Genomic DNA, 27615 nt, shown 5'->3' on the forward strand with positions numbered 1-27615 from the left:
AAACTAGAATGAGATTTCAAGTGTTGTTTTTTTTCAGTCAACTCCCCTATGAAGACTTAAAAAGAAGAGCTAAAACATAAACTACATTCTTATACCTGCATCTCTCAATCAGTTGTACAAGAAGCAAACCAAAACGGCTGTGTATAAAGCTCTCATGGCATTTTCTTAGGTGCTATGAAATAAAAGCAGTCAATAATTCTAAGTCATAACATCAAAAACTTATATAACATATTTGGTTAGATGTAAATCAGAAATCATGGCTCCAACTATGTATTATCTATGAAAATTAATATTAGTACGTCATTAAAACGCTGAGGAGAAGAAATCCTTCATCACTGTAAATAGTTCTTAAATGCATAGTTTCAGTTTGTTTACTTTATGTGTATAATGTTAATTATATTCTTTATTTTAGTGGCTGTCATTTATTAATTTTTATAAACATAAAAATGATAGTAAGAACGTATTCTTTTTTTGTCATGAGTTCTTAATTTCTTCAATGATTTATTCTTACATGGTGGTTATTAGAAATGTGACTCTCATTTGGAAAGTGGCAATTGTTTTATCATGGGCACCATTTACATTATTAATGTTGAAAATGCAATTGACATTGTGAAAGTGTTGATTAGAAATTCCTCATCACAAATTCAATGAGAAAGTTCAGCATCCTTATGGCACTTTCATTATAAATAAAATGAATTGAAAATAGAGAAATTTAACTCATAAGGGAAAGCATGACATAGAATTAATAAGGTGCTAACCTTCAGGGTTTTTCTTTTAACCTCTAATGTTGCCTGTCACGTTTAATATAAACTCTTAATCTTAAAGTCATTATAGAGTATGTTCCATTTTCATATTACTTCAATTAAATTTTTTTTCATATTACTTCAAAAATAGCTTATCATTTTAATCTATGCTCATTTACATTAGCAAACAATTGTCAAATTGTTGATTTATTTAATTTGAGTTTATGTTATACATATCTGTAGAATACAAACATTATCAGGTCCCAATGGCTATCAAAACTCTGATTAATCCTGGGGTTGAGTTAGCTCCAACTTTAGTTCAGAGACTCTCTGTGATTCCCAAAGCATTCTTCCCCGTGATCCTCTCTGGTTTCCTGCTTCTTTGTTGCTGTGTCTATTAATTTGTCCCCAGACCACATAGGTCACAGACTTCATAGACTTCACTGTTTCCATAAAGTCATTTCAAATATACAAGGGACATTTTATGTTAATTGAAAATTATAAAGTCCTGAATGATTATGGGGATGGATGTCAGATTGTGCTATATGTATTTTGAAGCTCTGCTATTAAGGGTATAATTTCATTTGATAATTGACCCAATTATGTTTATGAAACAAGTTCTTCTTCTTTGATATTTTCTTATATTGAAGCCCCCATTATTTATAAACTATGCCAGTATTTATGTAACTTGTTATGTGATATATATCTTTACTGTTACTTTACTTTCAAATATATTTGTATCCTTTTTATATAAAATGAGACTCTCATAAAAAACATTTGATTGAGTATTGCTTTATTTGCCATTAACATCTGCCTTTTTGTTGTTGTTAATCCTCCTCCAAGGATATTTTTCCAGTGCATTTTAGAGAGAATGGAAAGGAGGGGTAAAGACAGACAGAGAGAGAGAAAAACATTGATGTGCAAAGAGTCACACTGATTTATTACCCCCTCCCCACTTGCCCCATTGGAGTGGGGATGTACCTGTAACTAAAAGGTATGCTCCCTGTGTCTATGACCAGAATCAAATCTGCAACCCTTCAGTCCTGGGCTGATGCTCTAACCACTGAGCGACTGGGTAGGGCAGACATTATTTTTTGAAAAATTATTGCAATGTTAACTCATTTAATAATGTATAGTATCATCACCTAAATTTTAAACCAATAAGAAAGCTAATAGCATCCCTATCCTGCTAATATATCATCTAATGGGAGTCAGTAAAGTTAAAGTAGGTTCACAAAAAAGAAAAGTATGCAAGGTGATAGAGTCCAGTCAAATTTCTTTAAAAAATAAATTGAAACTGGATAGAGTCAATAACACATAGATAATTGTTGAGGCACTAGAATAGTTGAGATCTCACAGGGACAAGTGCTGTTATAAGAATAAAAAGTTAAAAATAATGTCAGAAATAAAAACTCAGAGGCCATCCTGAAACAAAACAAGAAACAAAAACCAAAACATACACAGGATAACATAAAATAATTTCAAACCAAAGTAAGAGGACATTTCAATGAGATAATTTCATATTAGGGAAACAATAGTTAAGTTTTAGAGAAAAATAAATGGTGGCATATGCTTTATATCGAAGAGAGATATGTATAAGTACTTGAAAGGATGTGTTCTTGAGTCACACAGAATAGGTTTAAATATAGCTTCATCTATCACTATTGATATGTATAAACTAAAGGAAATACTTAGCATAAAAAATCTTTTACATGTCTCGTTCAGTACAAACCTGATAATTTTTTCAATAGACATAACAGAAAATAGAATTGCTGAATTATAGGATATGCCTTCCTCTGTGTAGTACACACACTAGATTTGTAAAATTATTTCAAACACTATCCAACAACAAAAAAACCCACTTATTTTTTATATCCTGACTAACAATTACTAGACTAATTTTATTTCCCATCTGGTTTAAGAGCTTAAGATATTAGTAACTGTGGCCTTATATAGAGGTATATCACCAGTACTAAACTAGTTATAGTCTTATTTTGTAATGAAATCACTACCTAGAACACATGAAAGGCCTCCCAACGTAATTCTAATAAGTTAAAAATCTCTATTACTAAACTATATATAATATATTTAAATACCCATATAAGGATGCATTTATCTGGCTTAGATTGATAAAAGCATTTGAAATACAAAGTGCCTGAAGCTATTGTGTTTTGATGTGCTAAATTATTTTGCCATGTATTAAATTACTTACTCCGAATCTTCCAATTATATTGAAACACCATCCTTCATTCAGACAGTCGATGCGGAGCAGTCTACAGTGGTCAATTACTTTCTCACAGCTTTTTCCAGTAAATCTTGGCATGCAACTGTAAATACATCCGTGTAAATAAGAAAAGTTGCCAATTAAATATTTTCCCTAAAGTATATGAACAGTTTGACAAAAATAATAATGCTTTGTTTAAATTGCATTCAACATATATTATTACATATTGTGATTCATTAATTTTGTCTGAACATAGTTGTGTCCTTTGCAAAAGAGAAAGAATTTACATGATTAAAAGAATTAAAGTGCATTTTTATTGACGGTCTTCATATTGCCTTTGAGAATGTAAGAGTAAATCAATTTTGGTCTAACTAGATATTAACAATATAATATAGGTTACAGAAAACTGTTGGAATAAAAGAGACCATTATTGAAATATGAAGAAAAAGGTGACAAATTAGATGTTTAATGTTCAGTAGAACTATTAGATACTGATGACTTATTATCAGAAGTTGATGATACACATGAATTTTAGACATAGTGTAATGAGTTACATTGGAAAATAATAGCATGGTCATATTTGGGCTAATCTGCACTAATAAAAGAGAAAGATAAAAATTGACCATACTTTCATGGTCAGGAGAGGGTATGCAAATTAACCCAACAAAGATGCCCAGTTAATTTGCACGCACAGGCACCAAGCAGCCAGGGCCAATGACACAGGCATTCCTCACTACTCCAGTGGCTCCAAGGCCTCTGGGCAGCTTGGGAAGGCAGAAAGGCAGCTCTGGGCTGGAGCAAAGGCAGAATGGTGCTTCCACCAGAGTGAAGGCGACGCTGGCAGCCAGGGGAGGGAAGGTCAATTCTTGCACAAATCTTCATGCATCAGGCCTCTAGTTTTTAAATAAAGCACTCTTGGAGTTTATGTGCATGACAATAAAGGATTTTTTTTTTATTGCAATGTAAGTGCCTAATGTAAGGTTTTGATTTCTGAGGCACCCATGTCAAAGACGTTCATTTTTAACAAATACACAAATCGGCTGCCTATATGACACCTACTAGCTACACAAATAAGTAAATAGCCAGGCCTACTCTACCCTTTTAGAAAGCCCTGAATAACCTAGATAACTGACCACTTGAGTGATTGCTTTCCTAATCCCATTCCCTAAATCTGCTCTTCTGTTTTAAAATAATTTATACAAAGTAAACTTTTGAAACCCTATGCACACCGCCCTCAACCATAATAATGGCAGAATCCCAGGTCTGTGCTCTCTTTCTCTTTTTCTCTTACCTGCCACCTTGCTGCCTGGCCCTTGAAGGTGCTATTTATCCTCCAGGACCTATGAGTAATAAGCTTTGCATTTCCAAGTTCCCTTATGGTTGTTGTGCTTCTCACAATCATAACAAGAACCTCAAAGAACCTGTCCAGCCACAACATTGGCTCCAGGGGGAGAAATGTCTCTGAAATTCACCATAAGCAGCAGGGACCTCGGTGACTGCCCCGGGCATTCCTACAGAAGGGACAATTCTGGACTCCACCTCATTTGCTGCAACCAGCCAGGTGTTAAAAACACATACTGGTGTGTTCTGGCTTCCTTTGCCCCCACTCTCACTAATTTCTGAAAAATATTCCTGTACTTTAAATCACATTTAGTAAACCAAATGGGGTACTAAAAAAATGACAATTGGTTTCTCTAAAGTAAACATTAGAGAATTAAGACCAAAAATTTTACCTTTTAAGAATATGTTGTTACAAGCTATCACCCACCCATATTACCAAGAATCCAAGGACACTATAAACAAGAAACTAATTCCTATCTAAACAGTTCATCCTTCTTTACATCAAAAGGGACCATATTCATAAATTTGATTTTATTGTATATTTAAGAATTTACTTTATATAACTAGTTTAGTGTGCTTTTTTTTTTCTACACAGAGTGTAGATCATATGCTATGCTATTGAAATCAGTGAAATATGATGTTTTCAGGCAACTGCAAGCAGTTTTACATGACTAGAGCTCAAAACAAATGCTGAAGAGTTCCTGGAAAAACAAATAAAGAGCTGAGAAAGGAGTTAGTAAGATAGACCAAAATTCACCAAGTAGCTAAAATCTAGGAATAAAATACAGGAAACAGAAAATGGGGAATGGAAATTAAAAAAATAAATAAACTGACAAAATAAGTTTAAAAAATGAAAGAGGGCTATCTGAATCAATAACATGCTATTAAATTAAAGACTATGAGGAACTTAAATTAGTATAACTAAAGTTCTGAAGGAGAGAGGAGAGAAAGAGAAGTGTCAGCTTGTCAGATTAACATTTGGATCAGAATTCAAAGAGAAGTTAAGGCTCCTCTGCTTGCCTTTAAAACTGCTTGCAGTTGCCTATGGGTTGGCAGTTCACTTATCTGCCAACCCCTAGGACTAGTATATATGGGATCTCCCAAACCTTAGCGTTGCTGGAGCCTTACACTGATCTCTGTGTTAATTCAAGTTCTTAGGTACTGAGCAGCAGCACTAAACTTTCATGCTGGCTCTACTGAGACAGCTATCACTCTGCCCAGAATATTATTCACATTTTACTACTCACATATTCACATTTATTCTAGTCCAACCATGCCTTTTTCCTACTCGTGACGATACCACTGTCAGCCCAAGCTTCTTCTCAGCCTTTCACTGGCCATAGCTTGGCTGACTTCACTGACATCTGGAACTCAGACTTCTTCTATAAGGTAGCCGGAGAACTGCTCTGCAACCGTGGAGACCTGTGCATTTGGAAGAGTCCCACAGCAGAGGGCTACATACATAGGTCCTTTTGGTTCACACGTAGTTCTTTACAATCAGGTGCTCACTAGATGAATTCAGGTAATGGTATTCATTCCCGTCCTTCAGACGAATTCTCCTTTATGGAGATTTAGGTTTTGCAGATCCTTTCCTCTTTCTTTTTCTTTTATTTTCTTCCTTTCTCCCTCCCTTCCTTCCTTGCTTTCTTCCTCCCCCCCTCCCTTCATTCCTTCCTTTGCCCCGCCCTTCTTCTTTTTGCCTTTCTACCTTTCCACCTTCCCTCATACATTTTCCAGTTCCACATATATTCCAATATAATATGCATGAATGTGTATAGTCATGTTTACAGTTAATTGCGTTTAACAGGGCTCTACTATGTCCCATTAAAATCTTTAAGTACATACTTCAGTAATTTTCAACTTTTTTCATTTCATGGCACTCATAAAATAATTACTAAATTCTGCAGCACACCAAAAAACATATTTTGCTCATCTGATAAAAAAATAAATATAACTTTGATTCAGTCACACCAGACAGATATTGTATTGGCTGTTGTCATTTTTTTAATTATTATTTGACAATCTAAGGAAAAAGAGGTCAGTGGCCCAGACTAAACAGTTAGGTACTGCATGTTTTCATTTTTTTTTGTGGTGTTCCCATGTGTCTATTGAGTCACAACAGGTGAAAATCATGGGCATACTTAATTCCAGTTTTGCTTAACTTTATATCAGACAGCCATATGCCCCTGCTCCCGCATCCTCAGTATTATATAACGTGCATTATCTGGGTTCCATTTGGAACTGATCCTGAAGTGTGATGAAAGAAGTTTAAAAAAATGAAATTTGAACTAGCATGCCTAGATTTATTTATAAGTAGCCTAGCATTAAAATGGGTGTAAATTTTTATAAGACTATTTTGGAGACTAATGAAGGGACTATAATAGCAATGCTGGAGAAATGAGATGTATTCTATAGCAGTATGGAGAAGAAAAAATAGAGGGGACATTCAGGAGGCAGAAAGAATAAGACTTGATGAAAATGTTGTTGACATTTACTAACATGAAGGAAACTACAGTGTATGTAGTATTTGGTAACTTTCTTTATATAATTAATATGTTCTCATATTTAATAATTTACAGTGCTTATTTTCCCCTAGTTTAAGTTATTTATTGCAATTTTCCTCTTCATAATTAAGAAATGATACCAAATATTTTCACTTCATTAATGGTAACCTTCTCTTTCCCTGATATATAATCAATCACATTCTTTATTATTTTTTGCAAACAAATTTTTAATTATTTCACAATGTGGATACATAATTTTGGTATCTATGTGTTGTTGTTTTTTCCCTCCTCACTACAAGGTATTGCTTAAATAGTAACATATTTTAGTTCTAGATTCTAAACACAGTCTCCTTCACTGGATATCTAATTTCTTTTAAGGGCTCTATTTTAATACCCAGATATTATATAATTGTCAATTTAGATTTACCTTTGTGAGTGCATGTGCATGCATGTACATGCATGTGTGCACATGAACACACATTTTCCCTATTCTAGTCCATTTCATATTTAGTAAGAATACTTATTTTCTTCATATTCATGACTCGAATGATAGGTTTTCTGAATCTCAGCATATACATAAATATTTCTCTCAACAACCAATATACAGCAGTCAGGTAAAATATTTGGGGAAGGCAGTATTTTTTCTCAGCAGCTCATAGATGGTTTCCACTGTCTCTGCAGCTCTTTCACTGTCTTGCAGCTACCCGCATTACAAATAAACAATGTGGTGCCACTCTGATTATTTTTTTCTTTGTAAATAAATTGTCTTTTTCCGCCTTGCAGCTTGATAGGTGTTTCTCTATCCATCAATCTAGCTCGGCTAGAGAGCCTTTTTAATATGCAGACTCAGTGCTTTCTCCAACTCAGAGAAAACTCCTACAACTTGATTAACGATTGCTTTTCCTCCATATATTCTTGTTACTCCTAGAGCTGCTATCATTCACGTGTTACATTCCCTTGATCTACATTCCAAGATACTCAACTTTCTTTGTCATGATTCATTCACTAATTCATCCATTAAGTCCTCAACAAATAATTCTTGAGCGACTACTACATAGTTATTTTTCTAGGCATGGTGCATATTTCCGTGAACAAATTTTCTTCCCACATGAGGTTCATCTTTTAGTGGGAGAGGTCAAGTTAAAGTGGATAAGTAGTGGCTACTTCTCCCACGTTTGGCAGGGACAGCTTTATGGGCAAATTACTATTTCATAAAACCACAAGAGTTTACTGGGAGAATCATGTATGTACATGAAGATAATAGCAGATCCTCATTTCTTTTTTTCCCCCCTCTACTTTAAAACATTTTTCTTTGATGGAAATCGCCAAGATTTCTATAATTTGGGACAGCATTTCCCTTTAAAATTTTCAACTAAATTATTTAATTAGAAAGTATATTTTCTAGCCACAGTCTTGGTGTATAGATATATGCATGTGCTCTCATGAGTCTCCTTACTTATTTTGACTGCAGTAATCTAATTTAGTTGCCCTCTCTCTCTTCCAGGGACTCAAATACCCACAAGTTATATTTGTTTTATTTTAATTAATTTTCTTCATTTAATTTGTTGGTCTCTCCTGCATGAGATATTTTTCTTTGCTAACTCAAAGACCTCAGTTCTGTTGCTACAGTGTCCTAAGTGGTGCATCCTTCAGCAGATAGAGGCCAATTGGGCTAAGAAAGTTGAAGCTACAAGTCCCTCTTCAGAGTCAATGACCTGGCCTCTCTCCTCCAAGATATCACTGACAGCACTCCCACTTCCTGCCACTGAGAGGCTTCAGTCCTTCAGTTCAGAACTTAGTTGATTCCTTCTGGCAAAGGATACAAAAGTACTAAGGGGCTGATTTTGACTTACCCTCAAATATTTATAGTATTTATGTTGATTAAGTATGCATTATTTTCTAGGTATTGACCTGGTGTTTCTTATACTAATTTACAAAAGATAAAAAATCTGCAGAAATTGTTTTTTTTTGTTTGTTTTTTTTTTTTTTCTTAGATAGTCAGAGAGCTGAAACCTCACACATTTCCGCTGCCCAAAGTGTCCAGCAGCCTTTTTATTAAAGTAATCAGTAATTTGAAATACAAGGATGGGGTGGGGGTTGGGGGGGGGCGGAAATGTCTCTTAGCCCAGCCAGTGTGGCTCAGTGGTTGAGTGCTGACTTATGCACCAGAAAATCACTAGTTTGATTTCTCTGTCAGGGCACATGCCCAGAGTTGCAGGCTAGATCCACAGCTGGGACATGCAGGAAGCAGCCAATTGATATTGATGCCTCTCTCATCTCTCATTAATGTTTCTCTCTCTCCCTCTCTTTTCTTCTCTCTAAAAATCAATAAAAAACATTTAAAAAATACCTTTTAGATCACCATGTTTTTTTTAATACCCAAAGTATAGTTATATACTTTGCAAAAAAGAAAAAAACAACTCACATCTATATATTTTTTTCATAATAAACATGAAAGTTCTAGGAAATAAGGAATATTTTGGTGTGACTGGAGGATAAGAGGAACCTAAATAATAGTGATGAAAATGTTTACGATGTCATTTTAAGTGTAAAAAGAAGATTACATATAGAAAAGCAGAGAGGAACTAAAAAGATACACACAAGGGAAGAAAACAAAGATAATGGGAATTTTATAAGTTAGTGGAAAAGTGAGGAAAAAACACACAAACACACATCCTCTCCTGCCCCCAGCTACCACCAAAGATATTTCCCATAACTGCCCTAAATTCCTATTATTAGGTTGGATTGTTCCAATTAGGCCAATATTTTTTAACAGTTGGCTTAACCCTATTTGACAGAGTATCAAAAACTTTGTTCACTTACTTATGGAATAAATACCACTGATTTTAATGAGAAGCATCAGGCTCTGCTGGGGACACTGCAGTGGAGCAGAGTAATGACAGCAATACCAGTGCAACGTTTTATCATCAGCATTTTGGTAAACAGAATATTTCTTGCAATACATAAATGCTGGATTACTTTTATTTCTGAAGTATAGAAAAGTCACAGAATAAAATTAAAAAAACCTGTCAAACTATTGTAAATATATAGTACATCTTAAATATGATTTTAAAAGATTTTTCAAAATATCAAGGAAGCCATAACATTAAAAATTAAATGTGCAATATTAAAGCATAAATGAGTGCTAGAAAATGACTGAAGTAATGTATTAAAATAACAAAGTAACCACCCTATAAAACAGAAGTGGGAATTGAAAATTAAATATATTTGATTTTTTTTTTAAAGAGCTAGCTTCAAAGGCAGGATGCCAACAGGGTCCATTTTTGGATTGGGAGTATATTCTTGCTTAAAGTTTTTTAGCTGCTGAAATAGCTCTTTTAAAATATGTACTACTCTAGGGAATGAAAAGGAGATCCTTACAAAGTAACTCCCGATAGCTTCCCTGACTCTGTTATCTTGAAATACTCCCCTCGTTTGTTTGAAGAGTTTGAGGGGGGTTTGGTACCTTTTTTTTTTTTTCAGGGCTTGAACCATTTATGACTGAGTTATAAGTTTTATAATAATTTAATGAAAGCATTGTGGTGCACTTTTTTCCTTTGTTGTCTTGTTGTTGTTGTTGTTGCTTTATTGTGTATAGATGGGGATTCTGATGCAGTTACTTTTATCAGTTTCGATACTTTCGAGTACATATTTCACTTCTTGCAGAAAAAAAATAAACTTGAAGGTAAACAAGAACTATTCTTGCAACAGAAGCTTTGTAATGCCAATATATGCTTACTCACTGTGATTTGTATGGACATAGACAAGCTAAATGTTACCATGTAGTTGGAAGCTGTGAGGGTTAGGCAATTGTGGCATATTGTGTGCAAAGAGGTAAAGGGTAGTAGTCTAGACTTAAAGACTACTCATTTCATCAATCTACCAACTTTGCATAAGCTGGGCAACTGAGTGACTATCAGTTCCCACAACATAAATGATTCAATTCATAGTTCTTTAAACCTTAAAATAAAATTAATAGACAAAAAGATTTGCATTTTTGCAGTGATATTAGCACGATATACTTCAACTTCTGAATATAAAGAGCCAACGTGAAAATATTAAAATAAAAAATTATGTATCTTAATGTATACTAGACTTTGGGACAGGGAGAAAATTTTAAAGGCATATAAATATAATAACTGATAGTGATAAATGCTATAAAAATTTAAAAATGGAGAGAGAGGAAAGATTTTAGAAATGTTTGTCAAGATTGACAGGAAAGCCTTTTTTAGATATTTATCTGAACAAAAGCCTGAGAGAAATGCATATCAAATTATTATGGTTTCTGGCAGAAATTGAATAATCAAAGAGAACAAAGTAGGAAATTACAGTGAGAAGATATGCAGGAGCAAAATATGACTAGACTTATAAGAATTTTAAATTAAAGTAAATGTTGCAAGAACAACCCATTGAATGATAGAGGGGGAAGTAGCATGATTTAAAAACATATACACTCTTTTGTGTGCCAAACCATCTTAATTTTCTTTATCTGTAGCTGCTACTACATAAGAAAATGACAAATCTGTCTTCTAGTTGCTCTCGCCAAAACTGTAGTACAATATATATGTCTATACCTTTGTTTCTCTTTATCCCACCTAGTATATTCTTATAAAAAATTCCCTTATACTGGGTTATTCTATTGATTACATCTTAAAAACATATCCATAATTCAACCCCTTTTTACCAGTTCTCTCCCATCTTGTTTCATTTCTATCTTCTTCTGTCTATACTACTACATTATTTTCTAACTGGTTTCTTTACATTGACTGTGCATCTCTACGGTTTTCAACACAACAGCCAAAGCCATTTTAAGATATAGGATAATATCACTCATTTGCTAAAAACCCTGTAGTATTTCCTAGTTTACTTAAAGTGAATATCAAAGACATTAAAATGATACGTGTGATCTGCAACTGCCCTGATCTTTCTTTTTCTTTTTCTTTTTTTTTAATCTTTGGTTGTTCTCCCACCCTCCCTTGCTTTCTTCAGACTAGTCTCATTATTATGGCCCCAATAGGAGAGAGATTTTGCATTTGGTGCTCCCTCTGCCATGGACATTGTTCCCCTTGAAAGCTGCATGGTCCACCATGTCACTTAACTCACTATCCAAATATTAGCTTTCTCAATGATGCTGAATTTCATTCACTACTTTACGTATACTTTCATGAGTCAAAGCAAGGAGGTCAAATGGAGGATTACAGAACTGTACCAATGAAGATTTTTGGTGGCTTGAAAAGAGTGCTAACTTCATAATGATGAAAGTGTTTACAATCATGACAAATTTATGGGAGAGCTTGAAGGTTTGCTGATGGACAAGAAGTAGATTGACAAAGAGATACAAAGAAGCCAAGATAAGTCTAAAGAACACTGACAGAAAAGTAGGTGCATGTCAACCATTACTTTGGACTATTTTAAGTTTGAGATGCCACAAATATATGCATGGAAATAGACACAGGCTTACCTGGTGGGATGCATTATTAAGCACATTTGGTGTTTTCCGGTAAATAGGACATAGAGAGATAAGGAGCTTGAGAGTGAATATACAGGTATGCTTTGTTAAAAGGAAAATAAGGCCCTGCCAAGGTTAAGGGACAGAAGAGAGCAAATAATTAGAGGTACTGTTGTTTATAGAAACATATTACACAAGCGGCCCATTGCCTGAAGATTCATGCAATAGGCCTTCCTTCCGCTGGCTGCCAGCACCAGTTTTCCTCTGGAGAAAACTGGCCTTTGCTCCAGCTGCAATGGAGAAGACCAACCTCTTCAGTCTTCAGTCTTCAGTCATCTTCAGTCTTTGCTCAATCCGGAGCCTTCAGTCTTCGCTCTGCGCCTGCGCACGCAAATTAACCCACCATCTTTGTTGGTTTAATTTACATAGTCACTCCTGATTGGCTGGTAATGTTGTGGAGGTATGGTCAACTTACATAATTCTCTTTTATTAGTGTAGATAATTTTGTGGATAGAGTTTATGAGTGAGTGAGCTTAAAATACATCCAGTATAGATTAGAGTGTGAAAATATATAAAACAAAAAGTTGGGGTGTGCAAATATGGGTCATGATAAATTATAAAACCATGAGAAATGAACCAAGAACAGGGGGAGGAGGAAAAACTAATCTAAACTAATGAAAGAGTAAGATGCAAATTGACCATACCTTCGCATCACTCACTAGCCAATCAAGAGTGAGTGTGCAAATTAACCCAACAAAGATGACAGATTAATTTGCATACGCAGATGCTGAGTGGCTGTGGGGTGGGGCGGGAAGCTTGAATTGTTACTATGGCAATGATGCAGGAGTTCTGCACTGCTCCAGCTGCTCAGGGCCTCTAGGCAACATGGGAAGGTAGAAAGGCAGCTCTGGGGTGGAGCAAAAAGGCAACTCCAGCCAGAGTGAAGACTGTGCAGGCAGCCAAGGGAAGAAAGGCCTATTCTTGCACAAATCTTTGTGCTTCGGGCCTCTAGTTGTAAAATAATTGTCAAAGAATTTACACAACCAAGATGGGTGGGTTTCCAAGATGGATATAGAAATCATTAGGAAGATGACAACAGTGGGCAAGAAAATGACATATGCTAAAACCTTTAAAAGGGGTGAGGAGTAGGAATTGAGAAAAGAGGAGATTCTTTGAAAAGGAGCATTGGAAGGAGGTAACATAGAATTAGAGAGAGAAAATGAATAGCTGATATCATTTGCTAAAAATGCATAGGCTTCTCCTTCAAGAATAGGAGGAGCATAAAAATGGTTTGGATGTGGTAACAAGGGCAAAGAAGCTATCTATACTTTCTCGGCAGCTGTACACAGGTTATGGATAGAAAGGAAGGAATACAAAAGAAATTGTGGTGTTAGAGAATTGGCTGCTGACAAAATGATCCTGAAGGTACAGTAGCAGAGTAGTGGATATTAAGGAATGTTAGAAATTGTACTGAGAATTATGGGGCTAAAATTCATTTGATCATCTATGCCCTTGAATATTTAGGGATTACATGATATTAATTCAACCTTTATGTTTGTAGGTCTGTACTAACTTCTGTCATAATGTTTTATTATTTACCAGAGGTCTGGTGCACAAAATTCATGCACTGGGGGATGGGGTATTCCTCAGCCCAGCCTGCGCCCTCCCCCAGTTGGGGACCCCTCTCTCCTTACCACTCACCTGCTTGCTGCTCCTTAGCACTGCTGTGAAAGGGGGAGTGGAAGAGGCTCCCACCACCACCGCTGTGCTTGCCAGCCATGAGCCCAACTTCTGGCTGATCAGCACTCCTCCTGTGGGAGCACACTGACCACTGGGGAAAGCACAGGTGTTTAGTGTGTGCCACCTGGTGGTTAGTATGCATCATAGTGACCGGTTGTTCCACCGTTCAGTCGATTCGCATATCAGGCTCAAAAGAAAATTAATAGGTTCAGGACTAATGAAAAAAGCTGCAGTAATGTGAGCATATATTCTCAAAATGAGGCATGTAGGGGACAAGATCTGAGGATGACTTCTGTCACCTGTAATAGTCCCCCCAAAAATCTAAAATTATATGAATAGTAAAAAATAGTCTTGATGAGGAAATTCATCAACATCCTAGATATTTTCAATAGTATATAGTTTACAACAAAAGTATAAAATTATAAAACTCTATTTAAAATTGAACATCTTGGTTTGTTAAATTTTAGAATTATTTATTTAAAAGGCAAAGTTACCCTTACAAATAGGGCTTTGAATTTCAAAGAAAGAAAAATATAGCCGCTCAGCTTTTGAGATAAATAACTCAAAGAAATCGAAGTGTCCTTTTAGTTGAAAATTATTGAGTGACCAAGTAGACACCTTTCATTAATTAACAAATTGTTCACTTAAATGTGTGACTCCTATTTTTAAAAGCATTTTTCAAAAATAATGTGGAAATGCAACTTATTCTATGTTGAAAAGAAATATGTTGACCTATGTGAATTCTGTTGTACACTGTTCTCTTCCAAAGTCACAATGCATGCTTAATTAGGTTTACTTGTTATAGAAATTGAAAACCTTAACTCTATCCATGGCTAATATAGTGAGACATCACACGTACTAATGACATGTGGAAACTGACTTTAGAAAAATAAAATATGTTAATGCATTGAATTGATACTGGAGTAGGACCAACTATAATTGTAATTCAGTGACTAAGAAACAGATGAGAAAAAAACAAGCTGAGAGTAAAATAGAACATTATTTTACCATGAAATATGTTAGAATTTGGGTAGAGAAAATAAAAGATTTAGTGGCAAAATTTCCGATTTTAGTCATAATCCTATGTAGAGGGCCCCCTGGGAAGGCACAAGAACATTTCTTTAAATTGTCAGCTGAGCTTGAGGCACTGGCAGAGTCATGTCCCTGGTTATACCTTTCCAAGAAGGCGGGGGATGTTATTCAGTTTTACCTGTGTCCAGGTGTTGGCAGGGGCTGGTCTAGATATGTAAATCCAGTAATGCTAGGGCCTACTTAAGAATGCAAATAAAGCCAAAACCGGTTTGGCTCAGTGGATAGAGCGTTGGCCTGAGGACTGAAGGGTCCCAGGTTTGATTCGGGTCAAGGGCATGTACATTGGTTACGGGCACATCCCCAGTGGGGCGTGTGCAGGAGGCAGCTAGTCGATGTTTCTCTCTTATCGATGTTTCTGCCTCTCTGTTCCTTTCCCTTCCTCTCTGTAAAAAATCAATAAAATATATTTTTTTTAAAAAAGAGTGCAAATAAGCTGCTTTTATCCTATAAAATAATCCTGCTGTGTGGCTCAGGTGCCCTCTGCCTCTCCATCAGAGAGAATGGCTCCCACCTAGCCCCCAGCTTTATAAATATATTTCTGAGTCTTGCTCTTTTTCTTTCTTTAATTTCTTAATCCCCAGCTCCTCCACTCAGCAACTGGACTGTTTCCTTTTCTGTGATCGATGCAGAAAAAAGAGAAACAACCTCTCCCAATCCTATATAATAAAGTAGTAATATGCAAATTAACCCTCACATCCTCACACTATCACAAGATGGTGGCCTATGACCAGGCCAGGATGAGGATTAGTGAAGGACAAGCAAAGGACTGAATAAGCAGTATGTGTGGGGTGACCAGGTCGGCAGTGGGGGGCAGTTAGGGGCAACCAGGTTGGTAGAGGGGGGCGATTGGGCTGTCCAGGCTGGCAGGGGGGACAGTAAGGGGTGACCAGGCCAGCAGAAGGGGGGGGCAGGTAGGAGCAACTAGGCGTGCAGGGAGGGAGCAGTAGGGGATGAACTGGCCAGTAGCATGGAACAGTTAGGGACAATCAAGCTAGCTTGGGGGGGGGGGTGATCAAGCCATCGGGGTGGGGGGTTTGAGGGGCAACCAGGCAGGCAGGCAGGTGAGCAATTAGATGCCAGTGGTCCAGGATTGTGAGAGAGATGTCCTCCAGCTGGTTTAGGCCTAGTCAGACATCCCCCAAGGGGTCCCAAATTGGAGAGAGTGCAGGCTGGGCTGAGGGGACTTCAACTACCATACACAAATTGTGTGCACGGGGCTTCTAGTCCTATGTAATAAAAGCCTTATATACAAATCAACCAAACAGTGGAATGACTGGTGGAAAGCAGGAGCTGTCCCCAGCCCAGTGGCCTCAAACCAGCCAAGGCGAGTGCCGCAGGGGCCCTCTGATCGCCCAGCTGGTCACCCCCACAGAGGAAGGCAACTGGTGGCGGTGGCAGAGGGCAGGGCCACCCAGCCGGCAATGCCAGCCTGGCCAAGGAGGGTGCCAGCAGGGGCTACCCATTGCCCTACCAGTTGCATTACAGAATGGGCCTGTTCACCAGCCAGGCCCTAGGAACCCGACTCATGCACAAATTTCATGCACTGGACCTCTAGTCTTTACATATTTCGTTATCCAATATCTTGTTTTTGGTTGTCAGTTTCCCCCCTAGATGATGAAATGTAAAAGAAAAGAAAAAAAAAAAAAAGGAAAAAGGAAAGCCTCTAAACAGCCAGAATTGTGCTATTAATAAAGGCAAACAAAAGCATCATATTGAATAAAAATGAAAACAAATATTATAAATGCATATTTACTCATATTCATATCATACTTACATATTCTAAAAAATTGACCACTTTTCAAAGTAAAATAATATATATATATATATATATATACACACAAGTATTATAAAAATTAGAAGTTATAAATCAAAAGTCACTATTTTTCTAAGAATAATAATTGGGTTTATTGGTAAATTGACTTAAGATTGAATGTATATACAAACTTGACTGAATGGGTTAGAACTTTCAATATCTTGGCATAATGATCAAATTTAATTCTTGTTTGAAAATGTTACATTTTAAAAATGTAATGTTTTTAAACCTTATGTTTAGATTCCTTTAAAATTGATGAAAATGCTATCCATTGTACGACTGTGATGCGTATACATGTTCTAAGTTATTATTTTCCAGTTTAAGTCTTTTCTGTACCAGATATTTTAATTTTCTGCTTTTATGAATATTCTAAAACTTGAGCCTATTTATTGCCTTTCAGTAATGCCTAACAGAACTTACTTTAAGCAGTCACATAAAACTCAAGCAAGAGTGGAGAGTACAAATTATACTTCTTAATGGTCTGAGGAAGTATCTATAAAACTATTTATGATGGACTAAAATTATAGACCCAGATAACTAGGTCACTTCTGTCATTTACAAATGGGTAATTTTTTTTTTTTTTTTTTTTTTTTTTTTTTTAGCAATTCTTATTAAAGAAAGCACTGCTTCCTAAAGAGTTTGCCTAAAGACCTTAACTAAAATTTGTCAGCTGGTTTCTGTGAATTGAAGGAAGAGATGGTTACTCTATACTTTCAAAATATAATATTAATATGGTACCGTATTTTCCAGCATATAAGATGACCAGGTGTATAAGACGACCCCCAAATTTTACAGTTAAAACATAGGTTTAGGCCTAAATTCGCTGTATAAGACTACCCCCCACTTCCGAGGCAACACCAGTTCTTTTTTTAATAGACCACCTCTCTGACTCTGGCCAATCTGAGCAGGCTTTTTATGCATGCAAATTATATATGTTCTGTACCCGAAGCTACATTGTGTTCTAGTAAAAAGCCTGCTCAGATTGGCCAGAGTCAGAGAGGCGGTCTATTAAAAAAAGAACTGGTGTTGCCTCTGAAGTGGGGGGTAGTCTTATACAGTGAATATAGGCCTAAACCTATATTTTAACTGTAAAATTAGGGGGTCGTCTTATACGCCGGAAAATACAGTATTTATATAACATAAATAATATTGTGGGTACATATATTTATCTCTTTTTCTAGACCTTCAAATATTATTTTTATCCTAAAGAAATCATCATTATGTAACCAAATATATGTTTTACTACTGTATGCCAAATTATACCTGAGAATTTCTTAAATATTTATTCAAAATCAATACCACAATAATTAAACAACTCATAAAATCACATTAAAAAAGTTGCTTCTGCCGAAACCGGTTTGGCTCAGTGGATAGAACGTCAGTCTATGGACTGAAAGGTCCCAGGTTTAATTCCAGTCAAGGGCATGTACCTTGGTTGCGGGCACATCCCTGGTAGGGGGTGTGCAGGAGGCAGTTGGTCGATGATTCTCTCTCATCGATGTTTCTAGCTCTCTATCTCTCTCCCTTCCTCTCTGTTAAAGATCAATAAAATATATTTTTTAAAAAAGTTGCTACTTTAAATCAATTACTATATTTATTAAATATATTTTAAGTTTAAAATAGAACATTTCTTGAAAATTCATATATTTTTTATTTAATCAAATAACAAATGAATTATACTTGCAATGATAATTTTTTTCGTGGTTTCTTTATGTTGCATTACTCTTGCAAGGAAATGAATCACATGGCATTTGAAGTCTCTTACAAAGTTTGCCTGTCAATATTGGTGCAGAGATGCATATGGTAACCTTGAAAACATTAAAAAGTGTTTTTATTAAAGTTTTGAGGTACTACAAAGATGATGAAATGATTAAAACGTGTACATTATTCTCATAAGCATGTAGTGGAGGATTTTACTTTCCAAAATGTCAAAAGAATTCACATACTTCTTATGTGAATTCAACACTCCTCTAATTGAGAGTTGGGGACTTTATTTCTCCCACTTAAATGTAAGAAATTTCTGACTATACAAAAAGCGAAGCTCTGGGGCATTCAAAGACAAATTTAAAAGGCATCCAATGTTAATCTAATTATTTCAGAACCTATGCCCAAACCATGCAGGGTAGTTAGTTAAAGTTCTGGCTGATGTCTCCAGCTTAGGTCCCAGTTGACAGCCTGCATAATCATCACACATGTGAGTAAAAACAATTTTAATATTTAAATATGAATTCAAATATAAAATAAGGTAGTTATTTGTGAGAACTATTATTTTTAGTATTATTTATTTAAATGTTAAAATTAAAAGTTTTAATTTAAATATATCAAATAAGCAAATAATTTTTTAAAAAAAATTAAAAACCAATAAATTAAAACAGTTTACAAAATTACATTGTTTACAAGGGAGAATTTTGATGCAAGAGCAACAGTGAAACTAAATAGTGCTTTTGGAATCGGGGTTTCCATTTAAAATAGGAAATTTTAAATAAGAAATATAGATATCTTAAACTTGAAAATTTAAAATGAAAACGGAATACTTGTACTTTTGGAATTGTTTGGTAACTGTAAAAATGCTTTAAAACCGCTCTCTTGTATGTAAGATTAACACTTCCATTTGAAATATCATTGCAGTCTAATATTACCATTCTGACCTGGTATTAATGAACACTTCTTGTCATCAATTTCAGTCTTGATTGAGAAATCCTTCTGCACATTCACAAATGTAAGCAGAGCTTTCACTTTGGCAAATTCCCCTTTTCCAACAAGACCAAGAAACATGTCCCTCTGACACTTCACAGAATGGACCTTGAAAGATCACACACAAAAATAAAATATGAACATAGATATGTAGCAAAACTTATGATAGAAAAAGTCTGTAGAGTTCATGGAACCTTTTCTTTACCAAATATTTAGTAGTATAATTTATATACCATAGAATTAACCAATTTCAAATAAATATTTCAATAGCTTTTGCAAATGTATTTAACTCTGCAACTATCAGTACTATCCAGTTTTAGCACATTACCATGTCCCAAAAGATGAGCTTAGTTCCCAACTCCAGTCCTAGAAACCATTAATCATACTGTCTCTATAGATTTGCTTTTTCTGGGCATTACATGAACAGAATGGTGCAATATGTTGTCTTTTGTGATTGCCTTCTTTTGCTTATTATAAAAATTTGAGGACTTTTCAGGTTGTATCATGTATCAATACTTTGTTGGTTTTACTGCCAAAGAGAATTCACAATGTATTCAACATTTTGCTTACCCATTCATCAGTTAATGAAAATTGGGCTTGTTTTCACTTTGTACTTTTGAGATAAAACTGACATTTAATATTATATGAGTTTCAGATGTACAACTTAATGATATAGATATTGAGAAATGAGAATAACTTCGGTTAACATTTATTATCATGCATAATATCAATGTTTTCCTTGTGATGAGAAATTTAAGATTTACTTTTTATCAACTAACTTTGATAAGTAATGAATTCACACACAAATATTTGTGTGGATATGCATTTTATGTCTCTTGGACAGATTCCTAGTGCTAGAATTGCTGAGATGTATGGTACATTTTTGTATTACTTTTTAAGAAATTACCAGATTATTTTGCAAAGTGACTATGCCATTTTAAATTCACACCAGCAATGCATACAATATTCTATTTCTCTACAATTTTGCTATTGTCTATCTTCTTTTTTATAATTCATGCACTGGAGGGGGGCATCCCTCAGCCCAGCCTGGCCTTCTCACAATCAGGAGCTCTCAGGGGCAGGAGGCGACCCATCGATCAGGGGAAGGTGACACCCCATCACACCTCTGCTGCTGCCACTGCCACTGCAAGAAGCACAAGCCTAAGCTGGCCTTGGTTATCTGAGGCTCAGTCAGCCCTGGGTAGCTGGAAAACCTACATCTGAGGCTTGCCTGTGCCTTGGGCCAGCCCTGGGTGGCTGGGGGACTGAAGGGACTGGGCGTCACCATCTTGTGGCTGTGGGTGCCAACATCTTTGAAGGTGGGGCAGCCAATTAGCTTATTCCCTCTTTGTTGGCTATGGGTGCCGCCATCTTGATGGCTTGAAGGTCAATTAGCATATCCCCTCTTTATTAGATAGGATAAATTTCTTTACATGTTGATATACAATTATCACAACAAAATGTTTTGAAAATAATCTTTTCCATCCACTTAATTTCCTCTTTCACTAACATGAAAATCTACTAACCAACCTATCCAATATACCTATCCATATGCAATAATACATTGTCTGGATAAATGGAACTTGTTATTACATTTGAGGTTGGGAAACCATCTCATTGTTTTCCTTTTTTCTTTGCAGTTCCATATAAAGTCTTGCATGCATTTGTGAATTTCTATACAAAAAGCCAGGAGGAATATCAATAGGGATTTCAATGAATCAATAAATAAAATTAGAATTACCATGTTAATAGTATGGAGTTCTAATCAATGAATATGCAATATCTCCACATTTGTTTAGATATTTTTTTCATGTCTCTCAGTAAACTTTTATAGTTGTCAGTTAAAGTTTTGCATTTAATGAATTAAACTGATACCTAACATTTTCTCGATTTGATACTATTGTAAGGGAAATTATTTTCTTTACTTTTGAAATTTTGTTGCTTAGATATAGAAATGCAATTACCTTTTTGTATATTACCTTGTATCATGCAGGTTTTTCAAACTCAATTATTTCTTTTTTTTAAAATATATTTTATTGATCTTTACAGAGAGGAAGGGAGAAAGATAGAGAGCTAGAAACGTCAATGAGAGAGAAACATCGGCCAGCTGCCTCTTGCGCACCCCCTACAGGGGATGTGCCCGCAACCAAGGTACATGCCTTTGTCCGGAATTGAACCCGGGACCTTTCAGTCTGCAGGTCGACACTATCCACTGAGCCAAACTGGTTTCAACCAAACTCAATTATTTCTTATGCTTTTCTACATATGAGACTATGGCACTTGTTAATAAAGATGGTTTTACTTCCCCTTCTTCAGTCAGTATTTTCTTATACCTTTTGTTCCCAGCTAGCAAACTGTCTGGAACATTCTGAATAATGTTGACTAGACATGTGGCTATCATGGTCTTGTTCTCATTCTTAGGAGCAAATCTTCCAGTCTGACATCACTTGTGTGATGTTAACAGGACAATTGCCAGAGATTCTTTTGATCAGGTTGAGTGTTTTGTTCTCATTATAATCTCTATAGAGGTTTATAATAAACTAGAGGCCCGATGCACAAAATTTGTGTAAGGGGCTCGGCCATCACAGCCCCTCACATCCTCAGCCAGCCCTCACAGCTGCCCCAGTTCAGCCCTGGCTTCTTCAGGAAGATCCTGAAGGATGTCCAGATGGTCGTACTGCTCTTTGGTCTAATTAGCATATTAGCTTTTGATTATATAGGATGTGTGTTGGATTTTGTCATGTGTTTTTTTCTGCATCTAGTAAGATCATTTATTTTTGTCCTTCATGCTAATAATATTAATTTTCAGATGTTAAAGCAATCTTGCATTCTTGCAAAAAAAATTCCACTTTGTCAGAGTACAAAATATTTTACACATTATTTAATTTGGTGGGCTCATATTTTAAAGTCTTAAAATGTTTATTCATAAGTGATATTGTGTTTTAGTTTCTTGTATCTTCACTTGGTTTTGTTATAAGGATTTAGTGGCTTCATAAAATGTGTCATCTTCTATATTTTTATGAAATTTATAGTGACTTATACTAATCTTTTAAATATTTGGTAGGTCTGTGTAGATTTTCTATTTATTCTTGAGACAGTTTAGTACCTTGCACTTTTCTAAAAATTTGTCTAGTTCACTTAAGTGGTCTAATTTGTTGGCATATGTTTTTTTATAGTTTTTTTCCATATAATCCTTTTCATTTATGAATAATCATTAATGATATTCTCACTTTAAACCCTGGCTTTATTAATTTGTTTTGTTTTTGTTTTTTTGTTTGTTTGTTTTTCTTGGTCAGTTCAACTAAAGATATGTAAATTTTATTTTTCTCAAATACAAGACCTTGTTTCATCAAATTGTTTCCTCAGTTTTAATAATTTGCTCTAATCTTACCATTTTCTTTCCTGGGAGTTCAGTTTGCTCTTCTTTATCTAATCATTTAATATAAAAAATGTAGGATATTGATTTGTGAACTTTTTTTTTTTAATGTAGAATTTAGAACTATAAATTACACATCCTTCTAAGTACTGATTTAGTTACATTTCATAAATTTTGATATTTTGTGTGTATATGTATTCAGTTGCCATCTCTTCTTTAACTCAGATTATTTTAGAAATTGATTTAGTTTCCAAATAATTAAAGGTTTCTCAAAAAATGTTCTTTTAATATCTAATTTAATTCCATTAGGAATAGAGAGCATATATTGTGCAATTTTAATTTATTTAGGTCTATTGTGACTTGTTTTACGTCCATGGTTATTTTGTTTATACACTGACTATCATTGGAGTTGAGTAAGTGCATTTTAAATATATATATATATATTTTGTTGATATTTTACAAAGAGGAAGGGAGAGAAAGAGAGAGTTAGAAACATCGATGAGAGAGAAACATCAATCAGCCTCCTCCTGCACACCCCCACTGAGGATGTGTCCCCAACCAAGGTACATGCCCTTGACTGGAATTGAACCGGGGACTTTTGAGTCCACAGGCCAATGCTCTATACACTGAGCCAAACTGGTTTCAGAGAGTAAGTGCATTTTTGGCACTTGATGCCAGGTGAAGATGAATGCTTCCTTAACACTGTGCCCTGGCAAGGTCACTTGCTTTCTCTAGTCCCCACCTTAATCCTGTGAATAGAATAAAGCAGTGATATTGGGCCCAAGTTTGGAGTTTTACTGCAGTGTTTATAAGAGGTGGATCAACATATTTCATTGAAAGGTTGAGAGGCATTAGTCAGATTGTGTTCAACATGTTCTCATAGGCACATCAGAGTGACTCTAAAATACACCTGCGGGAGTGACCTGACTACTCTTGTCATGTCTGTTAACTCCTGAGTTTCAAAAGGAAAATATGCTCTCTGAGTTACCGGAAGCCTAAGTAGGGATTTAGACAATTTATATGTCTGTGCTGGGGAGAACTGAATGGGGAAATGTCTGACTTCCTGCTGAAAATGACAACCTGTCCTCCAGAAGTTATCTACAGAAGTTTGTTGTAAAGTCTTTGTATCCAAGTTCATAAACTTGTCAACCACTTCACTATTTAACCCTAAGATCACAAGTATACATGTTTATTGAGAAGAAAAAAAAAACTTTATGTAAAACTCATTCATTGTTATGTGAATAGAAGCATCAAGAAAATTTAGCAACAAAGAATTTAATTAATTAGCAATAGCATACAAGCTCCACTTAAAAGATATGCTGTTAATTGGAGTTTGAACTGTGTGCTAAATTCTAAACCATAAAGACACAAAGGCCCCATAAAATGTTGAGTGACTTCATCATTGGCGTTATTGTATTAAAATAATTCAGCCTCTAATTTTAGGGTTTTAGTACATGAATAACTATTTTAATCAAAGAAGAATGGATGTATGTTTCTTAATGTTGTGATGTACTAGCATAATATCTCATTAGATCATTATTATAGAGAATGACATTCAATTATATTAAAGGAAAATGTTAGTAAGAAGTTGTTTGAATAATCCTACTTTATTTGTATGTAATGCTTGACATTTCTATAGCACTTACATCTACACTTTTTTTTTTTTAAATCCTTAAGGCAAAACTTGAAACTATAAAAGGACATTATTATCCAGTTTTCTATTTGTATGTTCTTTAAAGTAAGAAGCTAGTTTTACTAGAGGTTAAGTGACTTGAAACACATCACACAGTTAGTTAATTAATGCCAGGTTAATAATAAAAATTTGAGCATCCCTCATAATCCTATTATAACTCCATACTCTTTTCATTTCATCATAAGCCCACAATATTAGTTCTGTAAAAAAGGTAGAAGACTAAAATGTAATTTCATTGTTAGCGAAAGTACAATATTCCTATTCTAGGATATGCCAGTCTGTGGTCCTGCCTGCATCATATGAAGAAAATAAAAAAGACACAAATAAATAATATATTGCTTTGGCTTCTACAAATAAACAGACATTCTCTCAATGTAGAAATATATAGAAACATACCTTTGTGGATATTTTTATGGCATTTTCCAAAGTATTTCATAGAAACAAAATAGTAAAATGTGCATTTTTTAGCATTTATTTAGAAATAACACACAAAGTTGCAAAGATAGTATTATGAGATTCAAGGTATAGTTACACCTTATAAAACCATAATACAATATCAAAACTAGGAAATCAACATTAGTACAATATGTGGATATAGTTCTTTGTCATTTTATTGTATGTTTAGATTCAGGTAAGCACCACCTCTATTAAAATAGAGAACTATTTCATCATCATAAATATTTCCTTATACCGTTATATTTTTATTTATCTCTTCTCCCCTATCATTTTATGCACTAGCAACCATATTTACTTCTCCATTATTATTATTATTATTATTATTATTATTATTACTTATGATGCCCTTGAGAAAAAAATCTAAGTTCTCATGGACTTTTACTCTGAGAAATTAAAAGGAAACAGTGCAAAGTAGCGTGGGAGAGGGGCACAGAATCAAAATGACCAAAAATGACACATCAAATAGAGAAGAAGGAGGCAACAAACAGCTGGCTGTTATTTCTCTAGTGACAAACAGATTGGATTCTAGAGACTGCAGCAGAGACAGTCAAGCTCGCCTCCTTTTCCAAAATCTACCTGAGCTTCCTTTATATTTCCTACATGTTCTAGCTAATGGCATCTTAGTAGAAATTCTGGGTATCCAGTCAGGCCAAAGTCTTTTAGTGCTAATACCCATTCTTCCCTCTCTCACTCTTGCACTGGATGCCTGGAAATCACGTGTTCTACTTAGTTTATGTGAAATATTCCAGCAGACTGGATTCTTGAGTCATTACTTGGAAAAATCTATAATGCAGATGTTTGATGACATTGTGTAAGAAAAAACATTGAGTTACACTGAATTAATTAGCAATCAGGTTTAACAAGGGATATTTAAATAGCCATTGCTAGTGATGTGAGTGGTGGGAATAAACATTCATTTGCATGGGGCCGAGAGGGAATGAGAAAAATGTGTGGCTGTTCAAAGTAGAGTTCCTGGACCACAAGCATCAAGGTTTCTCTGACATCTCATTAGACATGCAGAATGTCAAACCCCACTCCAGACTTACTGCAGGAGAACAATTTTAACAAGATTGCTAATGATTTTATAAAATTGTAGTTTCTAAAACACTGATCTAAATATCTCTTTTAAGTTTTATTTTATGAAGATCAACAATGTGAAGTAACAACTATAGAGGTTTTTAGAGGTCATCAGAGTATGTTTGTGAACAAGTATGTTTGTGAATTGATCAAGGAGAGAAAAGTGATAATCTGGACAAGAAAAAAGATAGTTTTTAGAATAATGTTGCATAGGTGAGAGAAAATCAGGTGATCCTATCCACAGTTTAGGTGGATTAGCTGCAGCTAGGAGTAATCAATAGAACAAGAGGGAAGACTGAGCTATCTGGGTATAGGTCAGTGATATGCAGGCAGTTCTCTTGCTGCATTTATATTGAAATGAGAAAGAAATAACTCAATTGGAGTGTGATGAAAGGGGTGGAGGTTTGAGAAAAGATAGGTATGAAAAGGTTGTCAAGAATATTGAAACAAGTAAGAAGTAACTAAGATCTTAGGCCCATTTCTAGGATTTTTAAAATTAGTTAATTGTATTTAATATGAGACCAGGAAGAAAACAAACAAAAAAATTCAGGTGTTTATACACAGATGTGGAATATGTGGAGACACACATAAAAGGGTTGAAATTTTACAGAAAGAGAATATAATGGAGAGTGGCAGTAATAAGAAAATTGAGGGCATAGGAAAGTAGTGTAATGATGGACCACATACTTTGATTGCATAAGACAGAAATGATGTCATAAGGAGTTAAGAAACAGTAAAAATCTGATAGAGGCTCAAAGTATTTGGTTCTGTAAAAAGTAAGGAATTAATATCATTTGTAATCCTAAAAATAATGAGAAATGTAGAGAAGGGTTGTTGTCCTGGAGTAGAATGCATTAAAATAATGGTTATATTGCTTTTATCAGTACAGTGCCATTTTTTATAGCTAGGGAATGTATGACGTAAGTCAATAAGTAGCCATTTTTAAGAAGGTGTTCATGATGAAAAAACAATTTTATAGGTATAAGTAAATGTAGTATAAGCCCAGATAGTTTAGTTTTTCTTTTCTGTAATGCCAGTGCCTAATTTAAACTTTGATCATGAGGCAGGCACTTCTGAATACACACTGCCAACCACACAAGTAGTTAAAGAAGCAGGCCACTTCCTTTCACTGAGGCTCTTGTTTTTGAGATCTTGTATGATTTTGATAACAAACCATTTAGGCCAATTGTTTTTCATTTCCCTAGGCTTTAAATTCCCGTTCTGTTATGTTAAATTCACCAATAAAGAGTGAATTCAAAAATCTACTCTCAACTCCAATAGAAGCAAAATCCCCTAGTCCTGCACTCCATGCATCAAGCATGCTGCTCTCCCTGGCTACCCAAGGCCTGGCCCAGGTGTGCTTTGTAATTTCAGGATATTGGGTCATCAACCTTAGCTTTTACAAAGATTCCT

The 27615-nt window shown here is 35.1% G+C and overlaps 1 protein-coding gene across 1 annotated transcript in view; it reads right to left on the reverse strand.

The window, feature by feature from the left end:
* The window catches only part of EYS (eyes shut homolog), a gene marked incomplete at both ends in the record, with an annotated part of 204625 nt that overhangs the window by 118655 nt on the left and 58355 nt on the right, over window positions 1-27615 (reverse strand). Inside the window, 2 exon segments of the mRNA XM_084890219.1 lie at window positions 2956-3070; window positions 19693-19708. Coding sequence (XP_084746345.1) covers window positions 2956-3070; window positions 19693-19708 — 131 coding nt within the window.

Source organism: Pipistrellus hanaki (genome assembly GCF_964339955.1).
Source record: "Pipistrellus hanaki genome assembly, chromosome: 7".
NCBI lineage: Eukaryota > Metazoa > Chordata > Mammalia > Chiroptera > Vespertilionidae > Pipistrellus > Pipistrellus hanaki.